Here is a 23,388-nt window from a genome sequence, read left to right on the forward strand (position 1 = left end):
GTTTATTGAAACTAGGGGATCTAGTGAAACTGAAGACGACACTCATCATGCTTAAAGCCAGAAACAACTTACTTCCAATAAACTTACAGCAAATGTTCATAGACAGAGAAGGGAGTTACAATCTAAGAAAACAACTGAAATTCATAAAGCAGTACATTCCCACTACAAAAAAGAAAATGTGTTTATCAAATTGTGGTGTGGATTTATGGAATAGATTGGATGAAGGTTTAAAACAAACAAAAGTTTACATGTATTCAAAAAATCCTACAAGAAGTCACTATAGTACTGTATAAGGCCAGAAATGATTAATAAAACAAAAAATGTCACTTTTGCACAGTTGCCATGCAGAATTGTACGTGAATGTTTTGTACCTATCTGTACGCGTGTTGAATACGCACACCGTCAGGATTTGTAAAAAGGGATGGGAGCAGACAAGATTCCTCTTCAACCCACTCCTTTTCAAGCACACTGTATTGTTTTAGGTCTTTCTTAAACCACTGTGTTGATTTTTCATTTGTGTTTGAAAGAAACTGAAACTGAAACTGGTGTCATTTCGTTCAGCTTGAGCCAGCAATTCAATTAACGAGAAAGTTTGGCGTTTTACAAAATAAAAGAAGTGAAACAGATGTAGATGAAGGCGTGGGCACCATTTTTGATGGTTCCTTTTTCAGCCAAATTCAACAGAAACAATGCAGGTTTCCCTCAGGGATCAGGGGAAGTTTAACATCAGCTGTCAGGAGGCCAAACAGGAAATCCATTGATAAAGTCCTAGCATTCTATTTGTGCTCAGCTCAGACCTTTCTGACCTGCTGCTGCTGCAGAAAGGTCAAGGTTTCCCTTTTATTTGACCAATCGGAGCAAAGATTTAGTTGAAAATCCGTCGTCTCTGGTTCCAATCAAAGCATAAAAGGCAAAGTCTTGTCTGCAGAACAGCGCAGAAAAACAAAAAAGAGGCAAAGACTTGGAGGGAAAGTGAGAGAAAAATACAGAAGAGGAGAAAAAAAACACAGCTGAAGGCAAAGTTCTGATGAAAGAGGAAAGAGAATCCTTGACGGCCTCCAGACTTCCAAAGATCTGCTAATCTACTGTTGCACAAAACAAAATGGGTCAATTTCTAAGAATAAAATCCAGCAGAAAAGATGTTTTCCATCACAGGGAATCTGCTCGATTCTTCAAAATAAAAGCAAGCCTTTAGATTGTTGTCTAGGAAGGTTTTGGATCAGATGAAAAGTTTAGGAAACTGACAAATGGTGACAAAAATGTCATTTTATCTTTGACGCTTTAAGCAAATAAAAGAAAAGGATTCAATGCTGAATTGAAAATCGATTCAACCAATCAGACTGTTGCGTGATTACATGGTGTGCTGTAAAACATCGGAGCTTGCAAACAATCTGAATAAATTAAAAATGGGGTCGTGGTTTAAGATATTTAAACTGACGTAACCGTATATTCGTGACATTCGTTCTTTTTGTTCTTTTCCTTTTACTACTGGTGACATTTCAAAAAATCAAGAGACGTGTGTTTTACCGCAGAAATCAAATAACTCAGCAAAACGATGATTAAAGGTTTATTGTCAGATTGATTTACTAGTAGAATATGTTTTTAGCACATATTCTTATAAATAAATGTATTAAAATTATAATTGCAAGTAAATCTGCAGCAGCAGCAGCAGGAGGATCCTATTGGAGGCAGGGTGTCCTTTATTTTGATAAGAACTGCTGTCCAAAGAAGCTGCTGCCATAATTCATCCATCCGTCGATTTTCCTGACCCGCCTTGGGTTGCTGGAGCCTGTCCTGCTGGGATACGCCCTGGACAGGTCATGTCCCAGGGCCACAACGTCACTCCCACTTGCAAGCTGACCCGCCAAACTGGGATCAATTACATTAATGTTTCATTTTCCCTGTGATTCTGGTCCAAATAATTGGACCTTCATTTGGGTGCAAAAAGTTGTTATGAATTCATGCGGTGTTATTTTTTCCCATCATTCCAACATAACATGAATGCAGCATTATTTTCCCTGAAGGGACGTCAACCCATCGGTACAATTAGCACTAAAATACCAGTAAAAATCATAGTTTGAAAGAAAACACTCCGAAATGTTCCGTTTTCAAATATATTTATATTGAAATTGAAGCATATTTTCATCCAGATTCAATGTTACTTCTTTCTTTTGTGAGTTAAGTTACTAAAAAAGTTTTCCCACCCTTGCTTTAGAGCACATGTGTCAACCTCAAGGCCCGGGGGCCAAATGTGGCCCTCCATGCCATTTTATGTGGCCCGCGAGAGCATAAAAGTTTTCAAATTCTTAAAATAAAAATGAAAAATTGGTGTGTATTTATTCATATCTAGGGGGAATTGGACTTGAAATATCGGATTGGGAAACTGTACATTAGGACTTAAACACTGTCCGTATAACCTAACCTGTCAGAATCAAATGTAAAAGAATTTATGCTAGAGTACCAAGCAAACATGTTTTTTTTCCATTATATTTAGTTACATGTATAAGTTCTATGTGGCCCTTTGAGGACAGCCGCTATGCTGATGTGGCCCTCGGTGAAAATGAGTTTCCCAGCCTTGCTTAGAGTAACCAGTTAACCTGTGAAGAAAGAGTCCAGCTGGGATTCAAACCAGGGCCTTCTGAGAGCGCTAACCACTGCACCACCGTGCATCCTGTCGCAATACAATTATTATAAGGATACAAAAGCTACATTTGATCAACTGATGTCGCAGAAACAGAAGTTTTCTGAACGTCTCGCTACCAAATGGGTCTTTTATTGTGAAAGGCGGCAGACCTCTGCGTTAAAGGAAGCTCAGGAAGCAGCTTTGACACCCCCTCCTCACTGCTGACAGCAGCCAGTGCACATGTGACCTTCAGACAGGTGCGCCTCACCTGTGCGTCCCACAGGAAGTCGTCCAGCATCCAGGTGAGTGGCAGAGAAACCTAACAGGAAGCAGCTCATCACCACCGTGATTTCATTTCCCCCCTAAATTCTATTTTCAGTGGATTAAAACTTCCAAGTTAGGATTCTTATTTCATTTTTTGTCTTTTTTAAAGTAAAGGCTGGAGTTCTGGAGTCAAACTGGACTTTCCTCAGCAGAGATTTTCTCATCTCACTCCTAACCTGCATTCATTAAAAGAACTGAGCGGCGGTGGAATCGCTCTGATTGCGTCGCCCTCCATTAAACTGAGAGCCGTTCCAGCCGAAGCGGTCGATGCATCGACGCCGCCGCTGGGACGAGGCCGCCTTCATATCATCCTCCCATCACGTCCCCTCAGCATCACGCACCGATTAGATCGCTGACAGAGGCAAACGCGCCGATGGAACCCGGATTTAAAGCAAACGGAAACAGATGAGGGGGGGTCTGCGGCTGTGACCGGTCCCCCCCCTTCACCTGAAAGCAGCTGAGGAGGCTCCAGCGACCCCGTGACCCCATTATGACCCTGAAAAGTTGCTGTAAAATCACTTTTTACAATCCAGATTTAAAGCTGTTTTCAAAAAGTAAAAGTACTGTGATCTTAGCTTTAGTTTATTTTTATTAAAGCCGGAGAATGTGTAATAATGTCCCAAAAGCAAAGAAGAGGAGACCCCCACCTCCCCCTCTACATAAAGACCCCCCCAAGTGGACGGAGGTTCTTCATCAGTGAGGATTTCACCTGGAAGAAGGCTCAGCTCTTCCTCCTCTGCAGATGTTGGATGAAGAGCGTCCTGGTCTGGAACAGGAGGCCCGCTGCACACCTGTGCACAAGTCTCAGCTCTAGGATTAGCTTGACTGATTCTTTTCTTAGCGTTGGGAACTGGAAGGTAAACATTTCCTTGTTGGGGGGGGGGGCTTTTATTTTAGTTTCAGGGGCTGTTTTTGTTTTTATTTGTATCAAATCAAATCAAACTTTATTTATAAAATAGCGCTTCTCATGCACTTTGTGCAGCTCGAAGCGCTTTAACACTAAAAACAGTAAACACACAACATTACAATAAAAACCCCAACCCACCCTTCACCCTTCCCACTCCCCTCCATTTGTAAAGCGCCTTGAGCTGCACAAAGTATGAGAGGCGCTTTTCATCATTAAAGTTCGATTCTGATGTGAAGCTGGTGCATCTCAGATGAAACAGAACCGCTCATTCGTGCCGTTCGGTCCAAACATAAATATCGCTGATGTTGCCGTTTTGTCAGACGGAGGCTCCTCCCCCTCAGTGACCTCGAGCTCCTCAGGGTCAAACGTCAGAATGATGCTGCTGGATGTTTCTTAAGGGAAAGGTGAAGAATCGCAAAGATGCAGAGGACAGGAAAAGGGATGGGGATGGGGGGGGGGTTTACAGTGCACGTGTGGTGGATGTGGACTTGTGGCTGCAGGGAGGCAGAGCCTAACGGTGATGTGGAACACAGAGGCGATCTTTAGTCCTTGTGATGCTGCAGTTAATTAGTGGGATGTCCTCGGGCTTTTATCTGCTGTGAATGGGAGGAAAGCTGCTGCTGCTGCTGCTGCTGCTGCTGTGGCCTCTGTGCTTTTGTTTGGGGGGGGGGGCAGCATTTTGCATGTTTTGTGCCGACTAATCTGAGCTGCAACATGAAGGATGCATTAAATCAGAACAAAGTCTCTTCCAGATCAACTTAAAAGTTTGACTTTTTAGTGTACGCTTATTAAACCACTGGTCAATTGGAGGCTTTTATTTTGAAAATGTATCAAGTTTCCAGTTTAACCAGCAAAACGTTTTTTTTTCTACAACAAAAAATAAAATGAAACAAACGTTTAGGCTAAAATTTTCCTGAAATAGTTCAAAAAGCTTTACTCAAACTCATCGGCCACTTCATTTGGTCCACCTTACTGGTGCCGGCTTGGAGCCCCTTTTGCCTTCAGAACCGCCTTGATCCTTGGTGGCATCGACTCAACACGGTTCTGGAAACATTCCTCAGGGACTTGGGTCCATGTTGACATGACAGCATCACTTAGTTGCTGCAGGTTTGTCGGTTGAACATCCATGATGCTGATCTCCCGTTCCACCACACCCCAAAGGTTCTCTACTGGGTTCTGGTGACTGTGGAGGCCGTTTGAGTCCAGAGAACTCATGTTCATGTTCTAGAAACCAGTCTGAGATGATTCCAGCTTCATGACATGGAGCCTTATCCTGCTGGGATGGACATGGTCAGCAACAATACTCAGGTAGGCTGTGGAACCGAAACCATGTTCACAGAAAATATCCCCCACACCATGACACCACCACCACCAGCCTGAACCGTTGATACAAGGCAGGATGGATCCATGCTTTCATGTTGTTGAGGCCAGATTCTGACCCTACCATCTGAATGTGGCAGCAGAAATAGAGACTCATCAGACCAGACAATGTTTTTCCATCTATAGTCCAGTTTTGGTGAGTCTTTGTGAATTGTAGCCTCAGGTTCCTGTTCTTAGCTGACAGGAAGGGACCCGCTGTGGTCTTCTGCTGCTGAAGTCCGTCTGCCTCCAGGTTGGACGTGTTGTTCTTTCAGAGATGCTCTTCTGCAGACCTCGGTTGGAACCAGTGGGTCTTTGAGTTCCTGTTGTCTTTCTATCAGATGGAACCAGTCTGGTCGTTCTCCTCTGACATCTGGCATCAACAACCATCAAAGTCCCTTCCATCACCTTTCCTCCTCATTCTGATGCTCGGTGTAACCCTTGTGCTATCCTAGGCACTTTAACATTGGGAGTTGGGTCATCTAGACCCAGTAGACAGTGCTCTGAACCTTTTTTCTTCAATGATTTGTGATCTTCACTGGTGTCCATGGATTACATGAAATCTTTCCACCTTTATCCACCTTTGTCATGGTAGGGAGAACACGTCAAAGGAAAGGGGGGGGGGGTCATCTAAGATAGCACAAGGGTTAAACTGCAGCATGTCTGTCTACATGCTAAATGCATTGAGCTGCTGCCATGTGATTGGCAGGTTTGTCTGTTAGTTTGCTAGAGGTGAAGGGGGGCATCAAACTTCAAATCTGCACTTTAAACCATCAAAAATCTTCCCTTGTGCTATCTTAGATGACCCCCCCCCCCCCCCCCCCCCCCCCTTACATTGACGTGTTCTCCCTACCATGACAAAGGTGGATAAAGGGACACGATTCTCCCGTCAACCAGGGTAAACTCCAACACTTGGGGGCTGCTCTGGGGGTTCAGGAGTAAGCCCACACTAACCCACCTGCTCTCACCAGGAGCAACTCCAGAATGGTAGAGTCCAGCCAGTCTGGAGGGACTGAGTTTCAGATTCCAGACTGTGTGGAGTGGATCCGACTATGTCTAGCCGGTACCTTTCAACCTCCTGCACAAACTCAGGCTCCATCCCTCCCAGAGAGGTGACTGTCAAGTTCCAAAAGCAACGTTCCATGACCGCGGTTTGGGGCACCAGGGGCCCACCTTCAACTGCCCCCCAAACCACATTACAACGGCCGCTTTGAGCTCTCCTGCAGGTGGTCAGCCCACAAGGGAGGGGGTCCCATGTCATTGGCTGGAACCAACCAGGAAGTGGGAAGAGTCCCGCCCACCAGGTGCTCAGCTCCACAGCAGGGCCCCGGTGACGGCAGTGTGCGCTTCTGGACTTTTTTAGCCTTTGCAAGATCGGTTTGTTCATCAGCTGCTGCTGTTCTGAATCTTCCAGTTCGGCAGACTCACCCTGATGAAGATCAGCAGCTTGGAGGAAGAGGAGGATGGGGTGACCGGTCCAAAGATCAACCTGAGAACCATTTCGTGAGAGTCTGTTAAATGCACACGAGGGAAAACTCTCCTCCAGAATCACGTCTGCAACCTTAACTTCTCTGCTCTTTCACTCAGAAACGGTTCATTGAAGCTCTAATCTGCAGCCTCTGAAACAGCTTTAGAGAAAATCCCAGAATTCATAAAAATAAATCAAATCGTTCAAAAGGACATCAACGCATGATGCCTCAGTGATCTGCCTGGTTTCTAGCACCATCTAGTGGTGACTTATGGTAAATATTCTTTGTTACTACAGTTTAATACAAGCTGACACGTATTTTTTTAATGTGTTTATTTTTTTAAATGTTTTCTTCTTTACAAAACAAAAACATGAACCGAGTGTTGTGAAAGCCCCTCCCCCCTCCCCGTGTTCCCCCAGCAAAGAAAAATAGTCTAATGGACACTTGATAATATACACGGCATGTACAGTAATACATAGTGGTCTAACGTCATGATAGAGAGCCTGTTGCCGCGGATACGACTCCATTCATCAGTGACCAAACAGCTGTTTGTGTGACTGGTGTGGGCGGGGCTGCTCACATTCAGCCCGACAGCCCCGCCCACATTTAACCCAGTCAGATTCAGCCAAAGTGCAAAGTTCAGGAGGCACTGACGCGGTTCGGAGAGCAGCGTGGGTCCAGGACAGGAAGTGGGTGGTCACCGGTCTGCTGGACGGATCTCGGTGGTTTTGGTGAGTGCAGTAACAGCTTTTAAAAACCGTGCGTGGCGCCCGCAGTGGTGGGACGGCGTGGAGAAGCCGCCGCCGCTACAGACACGACTCCCAGTGCAGCTGCAGGTCAGCGCTGTCCAGGAAGTCTGTGGAAAACACGCTCTGGGGGGTGTGCGGCGCCAGTGGGGCCAGGCTCGTTCCCCCGTCCCTCTCTTCTGCGGCTCCTCCCCCTTCCCTCGCCGCTCTGCTCTCGCCACCCGCGGACCCCCCCATGGAGAGATCCAGCCAGTCCATGCTGTCCAGAGTGGGGTCGCCGAAGTCCAAACCCGAGGAGTGGGGGGAGAAGCCCAGGTCGGACGTGTCCATCGGGGAGGGGGGGTGGTCCAGCATGCCGGGGGCGCTCAGCATGTGGCAGTGGAGGTCGTCCATGAGCGCCAGGCCGCCGTCGGGCTCCAGGCCCAGCAGCGAGCCGCCCGTGCCGCCCTCCAGGAAGTCCTCCAGGCGTCGGCTGCCGTTCTCGCCCGCAGACGGTCGGGGGGAGGGGAGCGACGGAGGGGGGGCGGGAGAGGAGAGGTGGAGCGGGGACGTGGCGTCAGACGGGGAGGGCGGGTCGGAGTGGGGAGGGGCGAGGGTAGGGTCCGGGTTGGCCTTGAAGCTGGGGATTTCTGAGAAAGAAGGGTGGGGGTGGTGAATGGCGGGCGCTTCTCTCAGCTCGGGGCGGTGGCGGGGGCGGCAGGGCGAGTTCTTACCTCCACTCTTCAGCAGGATGTCAAACAGGTCGTCCATCTGCTGGTTGTTCAGGCCGTTCTCCTGCAGAAACAAAGTTCATCAGTCAGAGGACATTTTAATCACATCATAATCGCATTGAACCAGATTGAGACCATTGACTGTATGTGAGAACTGGACTGAGTGACTCCGCCCCCAGGCGTTACAAACAAGAAGTTGCTCCAAGAAGCCAAAATGGCTTAGACCACAGAGTAATAAACAGCTGTTACTCATTAAATTGGTCAGAAGAACCTGATTCCCTTTATTAACATCATCTTTATACGTTTTTTATTATATTTTTCTGTAGTTGTGTAGCGACCAATCAAATACCTCAATAAAAGTAGATGGAGCCTTCTGGCCTCCACGTCCATCCTTCTATATATTTGGCAGGTTTGTGTAGCCCAGAGGTGGGCACTGAGGGCCGCAGTCCTGCATGTTTTCCAGCATACCCTGCTCTGGCATGTTCTGATTGGCTGGACACACCTGAACCAGGTAATCAGCCATGAGTAGGGCAAGATTATTGGCTGGACACACCTGAACCAGGTAATCAGCCATGAGTAGGGCAAGAGTATCTGGAAATCATGCAGACACACCGGCCTTCGAGGCCTGGAATTGCCCACCCCTGGTGTAGCCCAACTTGCCGCCCCGTATCGTGAAAAAATGGCGGCTATTTGGTTAGAGGTAAACCATTTTCTGTGGATTGGATCACACTCAGTCCAGTTCTCACAAACAGTCAATGGTTCAAATGAGCTTCAGTCAACAGAGTCAAAATAAAAACGAATAAAAACAACTTAAATAAACTAACTTGGATTTTTGTGGGGGTTTTTTGCTTAGGAACAGAGAAATTTTCTTTTTTTTTCAACTTTCCTATTTCTGCCTGTCCAGACATTCAGGTTTTAAAAAAAACAATAGTTGTTCTTGTTTCGGTTTCCTTAACTTTTCTCTGCTTTTTGACAGGAGTCCAAACTTTACAGAAACCGACTTTTAGGTTTGAGACTAACCTCAACACCTTTAACCTGAATCTGAAGCAGTTTGAATTTTTCACATTAGACTTGACAGAAACGTAAAATTTGCACATCAGCAGCGTTGAAACTAGGGTTGGGCGATGTCCCTTAAATTGGCCGTTGACGATGTTTGCTGTCAACCATCGGGATGGACGATGACATCGTCGGGGGGGGGGTAATTTTACATTTTTCGTTCTTATATAACTGCTATTCGTTTTTTTGCTTTTTTTCATTTTATTTCCCAACTAATGACTAATCCGCGATGATCCAGTATAAACTGAGAGAAGTGACTTTAACAAAAAAAGTAACAAACAAAATAGGAAAGAAGTAGTCCGCTCCCGCACTTCACTAGTGAAGTGGACCGGCGGAGCGCGGACTTACAGCTTTGTGTTTGAGGGGAAGGGGGGGGCTTTGTTACATGAGCGCTATGATTGATGAGATTTAAGACTGCGATCCGTCCCGCAGCTCTAGGGGTACATGCAACCGAACTCAGAACCGGGTCTAAAGTGTGTGTCTGAGCAGAGCTCGGATCGTCAGCAGACACACACAGCGGTTTGAGCTTCAAAGCAGAAATGTCGCTCAGTCCTTAGAAAACATTCAAACAATCACGCGGATTTGTGTTTCCAGTCGTGTCCCGACTAAATAAAAGCTGATGTTATTCTTACATGTTTACGTGCAGCCAGCAAGCAGCACCACCCAAAGCTAATGTGTTAGCCCGTGTTAGCATACTGCTAATCCTGGCTTCGTTCAGAAAAAGCACTGACCACACGGATTAAAATTCAAATGATGAGCGAACAGGTGTTTCATTATAACCGTAACATTATTAAAAGCACGTTTAGAAGATCATCTCGTATTTTACCGAGCTGACATGTCAATATATATAGCCGCTCGGCGCTGTTATCGTTTTGTATTGAATTGTTACATTCAATAAAGTTTGAAAAAAAAAAGCCGCTCGGCGGAATTTATATCCTTCCGTTTTTCAAACCCTACTGCGCATGTGCGAATGATTTATTCCGAGGGAAAGTGTGACCTTAGTGAACGTTTTTATATTCTGAAAACATTTTTCTGGGCCCATGTACACGGTTGGATTATAATCCGACCATTGATCCCATCAAGATATTTTGTACATGTAACCGCGGCTTATGGTGTCGACGCGCAACGTGGCGGGGGCGTGGCATCACGATGGTGGTCTCTCCATCGGGATGTCAGTCACCCATCACGATGGACGATGATATCGTCCATCGGCACAACCCTAGTTGAAACTTTTATAGTTTTTGTTGATTTGATCACTTTTCCTCAGATAAAATGTCATTTTCTCTGTTTTTTTCTGTTTCTAGTTCAAAATCATTTCCTGCAGTGAATGTGATGGAGACACACAGGCTTCTTTTTGCCCATTTTTTCTCCCTTTTCTTTTTGGGAGATTTCATTGTTAATAAAGTTTTAATTGTAGTGTAGAAAAGTCTTTCCAGTCGTGTTTTTTTTAAGTCACCGAGTCCTATATAAAGCTTAGATTTGTTTTTGTGACTAAAAAGAATTTATTTAAGGTGGTTTTTGCTCTAAAATGTGTACAAATTTCCAAAACCATGTCAAAAACCATTTTTATAAATAAACTAGTGTTTTTTTAAATAATTTAAAGTAATAATACTTCATACATTTGTGCATAATTACTTATAAGTAGAAAAGTCCATCTGAATTACATGTATAATAATTTGACAGCTATAATAATAAAATGATGTGAGTGAGAATTCAGATGAGGGAGAAATGTGAGCACAGCAGACTGTTCTGCTGGTTTCCTCTGGTTCAGCCGGAGAACACACAACTTTGTGGAGTTCTCCTTTCCTGAGTTTAAAAACAGCAGCGCTCAGGTTACAGCAGACGGATCTAAATCAGTTTGAGGAGGAGAAGCTGAGGACCAGAGAGAGGACACGAGCTGAAGCTCCTCCCTTTATTTTTTGGGACCTCCGAGTTGGAAACGGAAGAGAGAGGAGGATGGTTCAACCAACAGGATGGGAGGAAAAGACGTACTTTGGAGCGTGGAGTAGGAGGAGGAGGAGGAAGGGAGGTGCTGGGCTTAGGGGAGGGAGGGGTGAAGAGCGTGTGCCGGTCGTAAGGAGGACACGCCTCCTCTCTCTGCCAGCGTGGAGGATGGACAGATGAGCGGGAGGAGAAAAAAGGAGAGCAGTTTAGAACATGTGAGGAGGATGGCGGCGGGATGGCGGTGACGGCGGCGTTGAAGCTACGCCGGGGGCCGTACCTTGAGAGAGGACACCAGGCTGCTTTGGCTGTCTGCGTCCAAAAGGTCGTTGAAGAAGGGCTGCAGGGTGGGTGGAGCCGTGAGCGGCGTGCTGGGCTGTGCGGCGCCGTTGGTGTCGACGTGCAGGCCGGGCTTCAGTCCCTGAGCGAACAAAAACAGTCCTGGATGAGGATTTGTCAGGGTGACGGTGGCGACACCCGGTGGCAGAACTAGTAGCTGCACCTTCTTCTCTGCTCTTCTCACAGGCTCCGCCTCCGACTGCTCGTTTGATTGGCTGTCAGTGCTGGGGAGTTTACTTGGGGTGGACTGTAATCTCTAGAGATAAGACATAAAAGTCCAGATGTTTTACATTTCTAGGCGTCACACAGACGTCCACAGAAAGGCCAACGGACCGCACCTGTAGAGTGATGCGGCCGCCGGCTTTAGCCAATGAGGACACTCCGTTCGGCCCGTCTGGGCCGTGACTGGTGAGAGCGATCAGGTAGTGGTTGCCGTTGCCATCGGTGACCAGCGTGGGGGTGCTGTTGGCCTTCAGCAGGTCTAAGGAAATGGCCTGGGAGTGGAGCGGAGCGCCGGTTTGTTGGTTCACGATGAGCGGCGTCGCCTGAGAAACGAATAGAGCGACAGTCTTCATCTGGGGAAAGTGTCAGAGACGCTGGAAGGGCTTCCTCGGCAGCGCTCCTCACCTGCTGCGTGGTGCCGGCTGTCCTCTGTTTCTGCCTCTGCTGGGCCCTGAGCAGCTTCCTCTGCTGGGCCTGGGTCAAACCTGGCTTCTGGGCGGACTGGTTGCGGATCTGGACCTGAACCTGCTTGAGCTGAACCTTGTGCTGCACTGGCCTGAGCTGGTTCTGCTGCAGCTGCTTCTGCTGCGTCTGCTGGATGATGAGACGCTGCAGGTGCTGCTGCTGCTGCTGCAGGAGGCTCTGGGCCTCCTTCTTCTGTTGTAGCTGTTTCTGACTGCCTCCTCTCACCTCCACCACCTTCACCACCTGCTGCTGCTGCTGCTGCTGCTCAGCCTGCTGGACCTGCAGCCGTTGGATCTGCTGCAGCCTCAGCAAAGTCTCCTGAGAGCACTGCATGGGCTGGATCACCTTCTTCTGGCCCGCGGCCTCCTCGGTGACTCCCTCCATTCCCTCTGCAGGCTCCGCCTCCTTCTTCAGTGTCAGCACTATCCCGTTAGGAAGCGTGGGGGGCTGGATGGCGGAGGCTTTTACTGAGGATGGAGAGGTCGTGCTCCTCTCACTTCCCTCCTTCTTCACCACGACCCCGGCGGCCGTCTTGCCCTGCTCCAGCTGGGACCTCAGCGTCTCCACCAGCCTCTGCTTCTGCCTCAACATCCTGGTCAGCTCTTCGATCTGCTTGTCCTTTTCCTGCAGCATCTGGTCTTTGTCCAAAGAGGCAGAGTCCACAGTGGTGCCGGAGTCTGCGGGCTGCGCAGACATAGGGGAGGATCCCGCCAGGCTGCAGGAGCTCTGGACCTCCTCCTTGACCACGACGAGCGAGGAGACGTTAGACGGCTGCTGAGGAGACGGGTGGAGGGTGAGCTGCGTGAGGGGAGAGCTCACCATCTCCCCAAACATGTCTCCGCTACAGCTCGTCTCGTCGGGACTCAGACCGGCCAGCGAGCGCTCCGACGGCGTGGGGGACACCGGGGGGCTGGAGCTGGTGCTGCCGAACCTCATGATCCGGCCTGGAACCGCCTGGGCCAGAGAGGACAGGGCCAGCTGGGCCGCCTGCAGATCGGGGGTGGGCGGGGTGGAGCCCCGCTGACCGGGCTGCGAGGCGGCGCTCTTCAAAGCGACGGAGGCGGCGCCGTTCTGCTCTTGGTAGTGGCGTAGCCTCTCGATCAGATCGTTCTTTGTGCCAGAGACGGTCAGACCGCGCAGCTTCAGCTCCTGCTTTAACTCTGCGACCTGGAGGAGGAGGAACCAGAACAGAACTCAAACCCAGAACCGTCAGAACTGATGATGAAGAGCCGCGCTCGCGTCACATCAGCTTCATTTGGTCTGTTAAAGAACAACAACGGCCTTGGAGACAAACGAGTTCCTGAAAAGCTCTACAGGAAAATTTAAATCTTGTTGTAGAATTTTTTTAAACTTAGAACTTCAGACTAAACCAACAAAAACCAAACAGAAAACCTCTTTTTGTTCTCATAGGTGGAAGTCAAAGCAGCTGAATTCTTAAAGGAAGAGGACGGGACCTTGAACTCGTCCAGGTTGACCGGCAGATTGGCCGGTTTGGCTCCTCCCACTGCGGCTTGGGCCTGGCGGGCCGTGGAGCTCTGAGCGGAGGTCGTCGTGTGGACGCTGCGGGACGTGGACGGGCCCGACCCGGTTGTGGAAGTCAGCTCATTTTGTGGCCTGAGAGGAAATGGAGCAGGTGAGAACCACAAAAAAAAACACACAACCGAAACATTCACCGGAGCGGGAAACGGCTGCGGCACAGCAGGGCACCCCACACCGACGGGCGTCCCGCAGAGAAGCTGGTTTGGTTGGGACTCACTTGGGCGGCGCGGGCAGGATGGTGTGGTAGTTGTAGTGCTGCTGCTGCTGGCAGAGGATCTGCAGCTGCAGGAAGAGCTGCTGCTGGTGCAGCAGTTTGGCGTAGGAAGAGTCCATCTGAGGCGGACGCTCTTTGTCCGCCTTCTGGTCCGGAGGGATGTACTGGTGGTACTTCAGCTTCTTCACCTTCATGCAGGAAAACACATGTTTACAGCATGAAACAATATTGCTGTTACTGGGTAGATTTAGGTTCCAGAGTCTCGGTCTATTCATGCCAAAAAATGAACAAATGTAACAAACAGATCTGGCCTTTCTCCTTTTAAAAAAAAAACATATTTTCTACTTCTGTAAAGTAACTTGAAGAACCAAGTGGTTTTTAACTAATGTGTCTTTCTTTTAACTGTATTCTATTGTTTTCTATCTGTAAGGCGACTTTGGGTTTCTAGACAGGCGCCATATAAATAAAATTCCTTATTATTATTATTAAGTAAAAAATAAAGGCTAAATGATAATAATAGCGCTTTTCTTCCTTGGCGTTTTACAGTTTGAATGAATTTAATGAAAAAGATGGAAACTAAACCGAAAAACTTCTTTTCAAAGAGAAAAAAAAAAGCAGGAATCAGAACCTCTTGATCCTGACCAAAAAAAAAAAATCAATAAAAAATAAAATCCTGTTATTTTATGTCAGAATTTGTTTCATGACCTGCGACAGACTGGCGACCTGTCCAGGGCGTCCCCCTGCCTTCACCCCCAAGTGGCCGGGATAGCAGCCCCGTGACCCCAGAAGAAAATGAATGAATGTTTGATGACGTTCCTGAACAAAGCTGTGGCTCCTTTAAAAAGCTCTTCTTCCCTTTTTCAGGACAGATTTCTTTTCATTTGACGCCTTTAAGCCAAAACATCATCGAAAAGCTCCTGTTCTGTATTTCTGGAAGAAACAGAACCCAGAACCACAGAGAGCGCTTCTTCTTTTGGCTCTTTTCACTTCAGGAAACGGTTTGTTAAAGCGCACAGCTGACCTTTTGAGTGGAACTAGTTCAGACGCCCCGTGAAAACGAAAACAGAACTCTGCTGACCTTGGGTTTGCTATCCTTGGACTTCTTGGGTCTCTGCGCGGGCCGGTCCGAGCCCATCTTCCCCTGACTCTGCAGGCATAACCAGAAAACGGTGGTTTGGCAAAACGCGGGACTCTGGTGAAACGTTTCAGAGGAAAAAAGCGGCAAACCTTGAGTCCAGACGAGGGTCGGGAGGATGCCGGCGTCGGCCCCGCCCCATTGGTTATTTTACGGAGTGGGGAGGAGTCTGAACCGTTCACCAGGGGTGGAGGAGGAGGTGGGGGCTGTGCGAAGAACTGAGGAGTACAGAGTAGAAGTCAAATGTGGGTCGATGGAATTGACCTGATGGAAAGCTGGTGCTGGAATCCCACCTGAGAGGGCGGGGCGTCCCTGCTCTGGGTGAGCACATCAGAGGGGGACAGCTGGGTGACGGCGCTCAGGGGAGAGTCGTGATTGGTCAGCTGGTCTGGTGACAGAGCGTCGCTGCTGTCTTCATCCAGAGAGGAGCTCTCGCCTCCAGCTCCCTTGGGAGAATCTGTGGGGAGGAGCAAACGTCAGGTTCTGCTCTGAAGAAAGCCGTGAAGCAATCGGCAGCAGCTCGTTTTAGAGAAGTTAGACAACAACCTTCTGCAGCTCCTGTTGCAAAACAAAGCTGTGTCCAAACCGAGCCATCGCGTTTGTACTTCTGGTTTGTTTTTAGCGGACACCAAGCCGCGGTAGACGGCGTGTTTACCTTAAACCTCCCGCGTGGCTGGACTTAAAGGACTTGTTGTGTAACTTCACAAAAATCCCATGAAAACATGAGACATGCACCAGCACGAGTGCCACAGGCGGACGGACGCTCAGCGGGAATGCAGTCGTGTTGCATCCTGCATGCAAAGCTTGCAGAAAGTTGTGCAACAGCGCCTGCTGCCACGGCGGCCTTCCTGTCTGCGTGCTTGAAAGCGGCGCTGCAGCGTCGGTACGAACCCAGCAGGGAGTGCTGCAGGGGGCAGTCGACGGACAGGATGTTCTTGTGGACCAGCTCGATGGGACCCGGTCTGTGGGAGATCTTGTCGTTGAGGTCGTCGGCCAGACGCGCTCGCTTCAGCTGCAGCTGCTTGGCCTGCAGGGACGGCTCGGCGGACGTCTCTGTTGGGAATCGAACACGGAGGAAGTTCATTTTCTGCACAGACATAAAACTCTTCAACTCATGAAGGAGAATGACTTTGAATTTTTTTCTGCAGCTCTAGGAAGTTGCTTTTCCGAAGATTGAGCTTCTGATCTGTTTGACCACTTCCTCCATTTAACTTTAATTTGTAACTCCAGTTAATAAACAGATCTGTAGACACTCTGGACCGATAACACCTGCCACATGCTCTACGTTCCTTTGGTATCATTTCATCCTAAAAACCCGTTTTAAATCTGTTTTGGACAAGCCGCCCTTAAAGGAGGAACTTTGACGACGTAAACGTTTGAAACTCACCCTCCAGAATGTGCATCCTGACCAGCTCGGAGCGCTCCGGACGACTCCGGATCTTCCTTTTCAGGTAGTCCTCGGTCTGCGGAGTAGGAAAAAAAAAAGGGACAAATAAGAGAAGAAAAGCGGTTTGTTCACCGTTTTTTGCAATTTCCAAATTGCGCGGTCAGAGCCCCTGCGACACTCACCCTGGCACGCTCCAGACTCCTCCGCTGCTCGTGGAAAGCTGCAGGGCTCTTCAGGGCTGCAGGGACACAGAAGGTGGGGAGAAGGAGGTCAGCGCCAGTCCTGATGTTGCTTCTAACAAACACTGATGTGCGAACAAACACGGAGGAGGAGTGGCTCAAAGCAGAAGTGACGGCTTTGGGAGGAAGGTCAGAGAAGCTTCAAACCACACGTTAACAAGACCGTCCTTACGGCTGCAGAGACCACTGCACCATTAAAAGGTATATGTGAAAATCTGAAGAGGCTTTTACTTTGAAACAGCAGCAGGAAATACTAAAGAACTGGAAATGTTCTTCATTTGAAAATGCAGAAAGGCTGCTGGGAGTCCAAAATGATAATTATTTTTTGATGAGAGTGTTGTGGGTGCAGTTGTCTCCTGTTCACATGGCTGCTGGTTCAAATCCCTGCTGTTGTTTCAGCAGCATGTCTCTGTGGTCCCCAACCCCGGGCTGTGGGCCGGTACCGCTCTGTGGGACAGATGGTACCGCTCTGCAGAGTTTTTTTTAAATCCAGATTCTTTTCTAATGTGATTCTGAAGGAAGTTACATTTTGGAAAACTCCTGGACTCTCTTCACTACATCAGACTCATTCTTGATGCACGTCACGTCGCTCGTGCACGTGTCAAAATTCCATCCATCTTTAAGCGGCTGCACCGACCGCACAACTGAAACCCCCAAGCTGGCAAAGGTAACAAAAAAACAGACATATTTGGAAAGTTTCTTTTCGCAGAAAAGAGCCAGAGAGAGACAGACGAATAGCCTTTGACTTCAAAATAAAAGCTGCATGTAACAGAGAAAAACCCAGAAGTTTACCGGCTGTCTAATTTAACAAAGATGCTTCTAATAAAGCTGTTGGATTCACATTCATTATACTGAGAAAATACCCGCTTTAGTGACAGTTTTTTCCATCTCCCCTTAAAAATCGGACGAGGGTGAAGCTGATTTTCTAGCTTTTACTTATATTGATGAGTTAAGGGAAAATCTAGATCACATTTTAATGGTTTCTACATGAAATCTAGTCAACAAATAAAGTTTAAAACAGATATTTTACAGAGGATGAAGATAGACTTTACCCAGAGAAGTTCAAAAAGCAGTACAGCTTAGTACAGACCGGTCCCTAAACACGGTCTGACATTAAACCAGTCCGTGACCTGGAGAAGGTCAACAACCAACAACCTCTGCTGTGAAGACACCAAAAACTTCTCTGACATGCGTTCCATGTGCTGTGACATTTTGTGGGAGTTCTTTTCGGACCGGCCTGTGACAAACGTGTGACAGGAGCACCGAACGAGTCCGAGGAAGATGATCGCTCTGGATCTGTACAGCAAAACGTCTGTCTAAAGGTGGAAACAACGAAAGTTCATCTAGTTTACTAAACTAAACCTCAAACAGCAACACACTTGTCTCTGGGTTGGAAATGTCACACCAGCATCTATTCTTTTAGTTTCACATCATTAAAAATAGTCCACTTTAGGTTCTGTTGGTTGTGCTTCTGTTTCTCACTAAACAAAATTAGACGATTAATTTAACACTCTAAGAAGAGATCAATCATATTTGTTAATACAAGCTTGAACTTTCATGTCTTACTTGTATAAAACAGCTTTTAACCAAATAAAACATTTAAAATGACCAATTCATTTTTTAGCCAATTGGAAATAGAAATGAACTCGAATCGATTCGATGTTTGTGACTTTTGTGTGCGAGTTTTGTGCATTGTGTACTTGTGTTGTGAAACAGCCAATCATCAGTCATGCAGTGTCTCTAAAAACCAGCTTCCTTCTTCATGTCATTCACAAAGCATCAGCTGAGCCGAATCACTGGACCAGAACGGATCACTAGAACTGTAGTGCATAGAACCTAAGAGGAAACTTCAACCCAACGTTTGCAAACACAAAATACAACTTACTTCCCTTTGATCAGACGCCTTAAAGCTCCGTCTCAAAAGCCGATTGGTGAAAAAACAAAAGGTTTCCACTTTAATAAGGGAAGGATATTAGGATGACAGTTGAAGTGATGAAACTGAGCGATCATCTGATTGGTCACAAGCTGCTGAAATCCCTCCCTGGGATGTGCCAATGTGAGGGATGTAGCTCCATCACGGTGGGACCGTCCACCTTTTATGACCTCTAAAGAACTGGTGATTAACCAGCAAGCTAAAACAAACTTACCCCCAACATTCAAGCCTTCCAAAAGAACTCATCACTTCTTTACTCACTTAAGTTTGTTATAGTTACTTTAAAGTGAGAGACAACAACATGAATCTGCCATGAATTACAGCTTTCATTTCATCCCCAATCGGCAGCAGAAGGTTTTTTTTTTTACCCACAAACCCAGAAATATCCAAGACGATGACTAACAGACTGAACATGACCAAAGCTCAGTCGCTCTGAATGAAAGAGCTGACGGACGCTGTGGAGGCCTGCTGTTTGTTTGAAAAAAGATCGTTTGGTTTTTCTGGTTAGACCAAATCCTCGTACATTCATTGACCCAGTTTTGAAATCTTATCTGTGTTTTTGAAGAGCGGGGTGGAAAGTCACAAACTCACACTCCCTTCAGGTGTAAAAAGCACCACAGCAGCAAGCCACACTGGTCAGAACTACCCATGAAAAATTCATGGCAAAAAAATGCAAATATCTAGGAGACGTTTACATTTGTAGCCGGTACGGGGATACATTTGGGGGAAATTCAAGATGGCTGCCTCGTATCGATTCCAAATCTACATTGGATCCTCCTCAAAAGTGCATAGAAGCTGCAGCGAGTTAAAACAAAGTCTGCAGTTTGTCTCAGAGTGTGAAAACGGCTGTCACACGTTCAAGAGCCTCCTCTTAAAGTCTGCGCCTCCTCCGTGAAAGCCTCCCTGTAAATCTGCACGGAGGAGCAGCAATATTCCTGCAGTACGTGCTGATCCCAGGGAGTCTGGCGTCCGGCGAGCTGCAGACGCAGGCTGATTGACTCCATGCAGCCGTCTGAAAAAGTCCGGTGTCCTCCAGGAGCACCTCCTCTCCTCCTGGCTGTACCTTTGAGGCAGCCTGAAGGAGGCGAGGGACTTTAGGCGATGTTTGTGTTAAAAGATAACCTACCCCTCTGACAGACGGAAGCCTTCCTCTTCATCTTTTATTTATTATCAATCAATCCAAATTGAACATTACTTTTTTAATTATCAAAAACATAATTACCGGTATTTTGTTAGAAATAATAAAAAAATTTTTAAGATGACTATTTTATTTTTTTGTTTTAATTGTTGAGGCTCTTCTTCATTTTTGTCATTTGCTTGTTGGAAATAAACGAATAACAATGTTGATAAAAGGATTTCTAACACTTCATCTGGTCTTTCTTATAAAAAAATTCCTATAGTAGAAAATAACAGTTCCTCCGTTTGAATCTCTGTTTTTTACAACCCAAAAAAAAAAAAAGAACAAATAAAAAGCTGTTTTATTCCTAATCGTGTTGAAGTAGAAATTGACTTGTGAACTAATACGTCAAAACTCAAAGAGATTCAATGGTTTGGTAGTGACCCTGCTAAAACCATCCACATACTAATAACTGCAATACTAAACTACAGACAGGATTTTAGTTTACTGCGTTTATACCGCGGCTTTGCTTGGATTTCATCATCCATAAAGGAAAACACTCTTGCAGAATATCTCGTGGTGAAACTTTGGTCATGAAGAGAGCGTTAGAGGTTTTGGATGGGAGAACATCCAGCAGACGCTGCTCTCCTCCATCAGCATCCAGGAGAATCTGGTGTCTGATCTACATTCTGTCCAATGAACCGGAAATGTTTTCAGAAAAAATATCCAGAAAAGGGGAATAAAAATGTAAGACGTTGGTCTAGTAACACTAATAACATCTGTGATTTCTAAAGGTTTATTATTATTATTGAGCTGTTTATTTAAAGCAGATTTAAAACTGTGGGGTTAAATATTGGTTTGCCGACAGTGAAAACTGGGTTTGAACCTATAATTTCGTACAAAAATACAATATTTTGATTTTAAAAAAAAAAACAGTAAAAAACCTTCCAAAAGCAAGAATTTGTGTAGCAGGATTTATATAAATTAGGTGAAGTTAATACTTGGAGGAAATATTTATGAATATCGGTTTTCTAGTTGACTGAAAAGATGAGTCATTCCAGTCTGCTACACTTTGTTAGGCTTCTGTCTGAAGAAGAAAACGTCTTTTTCTGCCAAAACAGAGGGTATAAATGTAATCGGACTGTGATGTGTGGCGCTTTTGAAACAGGAAGTGGATAGAGAGGATGAGGAAGCTGCTCTAGCTGATAGAACTAAGTGGCACATCTAAATGTGACACATGAAGTCTGCACACTCATACCGATAAGCAGATTAGCTCAAACGAGTTCAGCCAAAGAATACGATTCTCAACTTAAGCTAAACTGCATTTTTAGAAACACCAAATAGCAATTTATACATCTATGAATCATGTATGTGCATTTATTCCTGACTAAGGGGCCATTAGTTTATGAAAACTGATAAAAAAGAGACAGCTTAAATGAGCTTCCATCATGATCGTCCACACACTGCGTGATCATCTGGGCTTTTCTGTGCCATGCAAGCTTGGAGAAATGAAACTGAAGCAGCCATATTGACTCTGACAGAAGCTCACACAGTTAAACACATACAAAAAAAACGAGATGGGTCTCGATGAAGACTTACGTGGCATGATCCCTTGACTGACCAGCTCCTCCCGTGTGCGTCTCTGCTGAAGCTTAAGCTGGAGGACTGCATGGAGGCACCGGAGGTGAGAAGAGAAGAAGAAGAAAAAAGAAAGTCAGCAACGACCGTTGACGTCTACAAACTGCAGGGATGGAGCGCTAAGCCTCTCGATCAACAACTTGTGGGATAGTAATACCAAAAAACCCAACGCGCCGGGACCGACATGAACAGGACCTGCACTCTTCAGTTCATTCTCCCATTTCCTCCTTCTTATGGGCTCATTTTGTTTCCACTAAAGTCACAAGAAGGCGGTAAGAGAGAACTGCAGTGGATGCTGAAGTATTACACACTTCCTGTTTTGGGGCTTTTTTTTTTTTTGTGAGGCGTGTCTGCAGAGTTTGCAGATGTGTGTGAAAAAAAATGACTGATAGTTTGTCAGAAGGTTAGTGAGGAATAAACGGCCAATGCAGCTGAACAAAAGACAAACACACAACACAACGGCACGGTGAAGCGACAAAAAGACCTACAGCTCTGTTAGAAAACACTGCATGGTGCTGAGGGCACCATCATTTGAAAACAGGAAGTAGTTGTTACATAATGACGGGGCAGGGGGAGAAAGTTTTAAAGAACACAATGCTCACACACATAAAAAAGCAGATCCTGTCTGACCTTTGAGAGCGAACACTTCCAAGCTTTTGACCATTTCTAGGAAAACGACCAAAACTGAATCCCAAGAACTTCCTGCAAGACTCAGGTTCTATCAAAAGCATGAGGCTAATCATAAATTAACTTATTTTCAATGTTAAGTTCACAGAAATCTAAAAATATTGACTATGTTGTAATAAGCATTCAGTTTTGTGTGGAACAGTTGTTGCCGCAGTGCGTTTGTTTAGTGCAACACAACACTAAAGCATTTCTGGCCCGAGTTCTGTGTGCAGCACCTGTTCCCTCCTAATGTGACATCACTGGTACCGCCCAGCTAGCTCTGGTTAGCCTCTCGCTTAGTCCAAAGTTAGCAACCTTAGATCCCTGAAACGCAGGAGCATGACATGTGTGTTGAGGACCGTCGACTCCTCTTTCTTAATCACATGCAGCGGTGCAAACGGAGACACCAGGAGAGTCCGCTCCATGTGCACAAACAGACATTAAAGCACATGGACCCAATGACATGCAGCCACTACGACGCGCAGCATGAGACGCCGCCCGCTACTTCCAGGGAAAAGGTTTATTCTGGGAGAGAGAATCTAACACTTTCCCCTCTGCGCCTGCCTGGTGTCTCCATGCCCAATGCAGAGACTCACCTTGACTTCCATTTTCTCCAGTGAACACAAGAGAACACTCTTCAGCACAAAAGCCATATTGGATGTTTAGGCTGAGTGTAACTATAACGTATAACTGAACCCTGAAGGAAAAAGGGAGGTTCCAAAGACAAAACAACCTATAGCTGTGTAAAAAGCTTTTTTGCCACAACTAATTACGGGGGGTGAAAACTGGGCACACCTGTAAAGGGCACAGAGGGGGGCCCACACCAATCTTAAGATGGGTGAACACAGAGAGAGAATAATTATTTTTAACAGGCGACAGGTTGTAGTGAACATTCAGCATCTTAGGGGGAGCACAGGTGTGTTAATGGATTGTACCCATTAACACACCTGTGCTCCTCTCTATGACCCTCCACAGGCTGGGCCAACCCCAGAGACTGCAGCACTCGCACGGGTCCACCCCCGTATGCAGGGGCATGAGACTAAGGCCTGACACATTAAACCATTCCAACAGTTCTTAAAAGCCATCAGCCTACACATTTAGGCATGTGGATTGGACGTGTTTACATTCTGCTCCTATAAGACTCCCTCAAAGAGATTCTTGTCAAGAGTCTAACCTCTCAAAACAGCTACAAATAACACTTTTTGTTTACATGCTTCATGCACGGCGGGTGAGATCTACCAATGTTTCACCACGGCCTGATAAACATCTGTTGGTGCTAAAACACAGATATTGCTTAATGCAGAACAAGAACAAAAAAAAACATCTGATGATCGTACGAACTTGATGTTGAGTCATCCA

At 46.5% G+C, this 23,388-nt stretch overlaps 1 protein-coding gene across 14 annotated transcripts in view; it reads right to left on the reverse strand.

The window, feature by feature from the left end:
• Nucleotides 1–7,414: 7,414 nt before the first annotated feature.
• Nucleotides 7,415–23,388, reverse strand: part of mrtfab (myocardin related transcription factor Ab) — a 39,257-nt gene continuing 23,283 nt past the window's right edge. For 8 of the 14 annotated variants that reach the window (XM_023949319.2, XM_078937549.1, XM_078937552.1 and 5 more), the window contains 16 exons: nucleotides 21,325–21,390; nucleotides 16,619–16,674; nucleotides 16,437–16,512; nucleotides 15,941–16,102; nucleotides 15,343–15,506; nucleotides 15,142–15,267; nucleotides 14,993–15,061; nucleotides 13,918–14,102; nucleotides 13,616–13,775; nucleotides 12,102–13,328; nucleotides 11,813–12,019; nucleotides 11,638–11,730; nucleotides 11,416–11,556; nucleotides 11,187–11,291; nucleotides 8,142–8,202; nucleotides 7,415–8,057 (listed from right to left, as the gene is read on the reverse strand). In XM_023949319.2, coding sequence (XP_023805087.1) covers nucleotides 7,489–8,057; nucleotides 8,142–8,202; nucleotides 11,187–11,291; nucleotides 11,416–11,556; nucleotides 11,638–11,730; nucleotides 11,813–12,019; nucleotides 12,102–13,328; nucleotides 13,616–13,775; nucleotides 13,918–14,102; nucleotides 14,993–15,061; nucleotides 15,142–15,267; nucleotides 15,343–15,506; nucleotides 15,941–16,102; nucleotides 16,437–16,512; nucleotides 16,619–16,674; nucleotides 21,325–21,390 — 3,467 coding nt within the window. In that variant the 3' untranslated portion in view covers nucleotides 7,415–7,488. Of the gene's footprint in view, nucleotides 8,203–11,186; nucleotides 11,292–11,415; nucleotides 11,557–11,637; nucleotides 11,731–11,812; nucleotides 12,020–12,101; nucleotides 13,329–13,615; nucleotides 13,776–13,917; nucleotides 14,103–14,992; nucleotides 15,062–15,141; nucleotides 15,268–15,342; nucleotides 15,507–15,940; nucleotides 16,103–16,436; nucleotides 16,513–16,618; nucleotides 16,675–21,324; nucleotides 21,391–21,520; nucleotides 21,614–23,388 lie in introns of those variants that run through there. The other 6 variants (XM_023949320.2, XM_078937553.1, XM_078937554.1 and 3 more) reach the window with 3 other exon arrangements.

Source organism: Oryzias latipes, chromosome 19, assembly GCF_053564925.1.
Source record: "Oryzias latipes strain Hd-rR chromosome 19, Olatipes_Hd-rR_3.1".
In the NCBI taxonomy this organism is placed as follows: Eukaryota; Metazoa; Chordata; class Actinopteri; order Beloniformes; family Adrianichthyidae; genus Oryzias; species Oryzias latipes.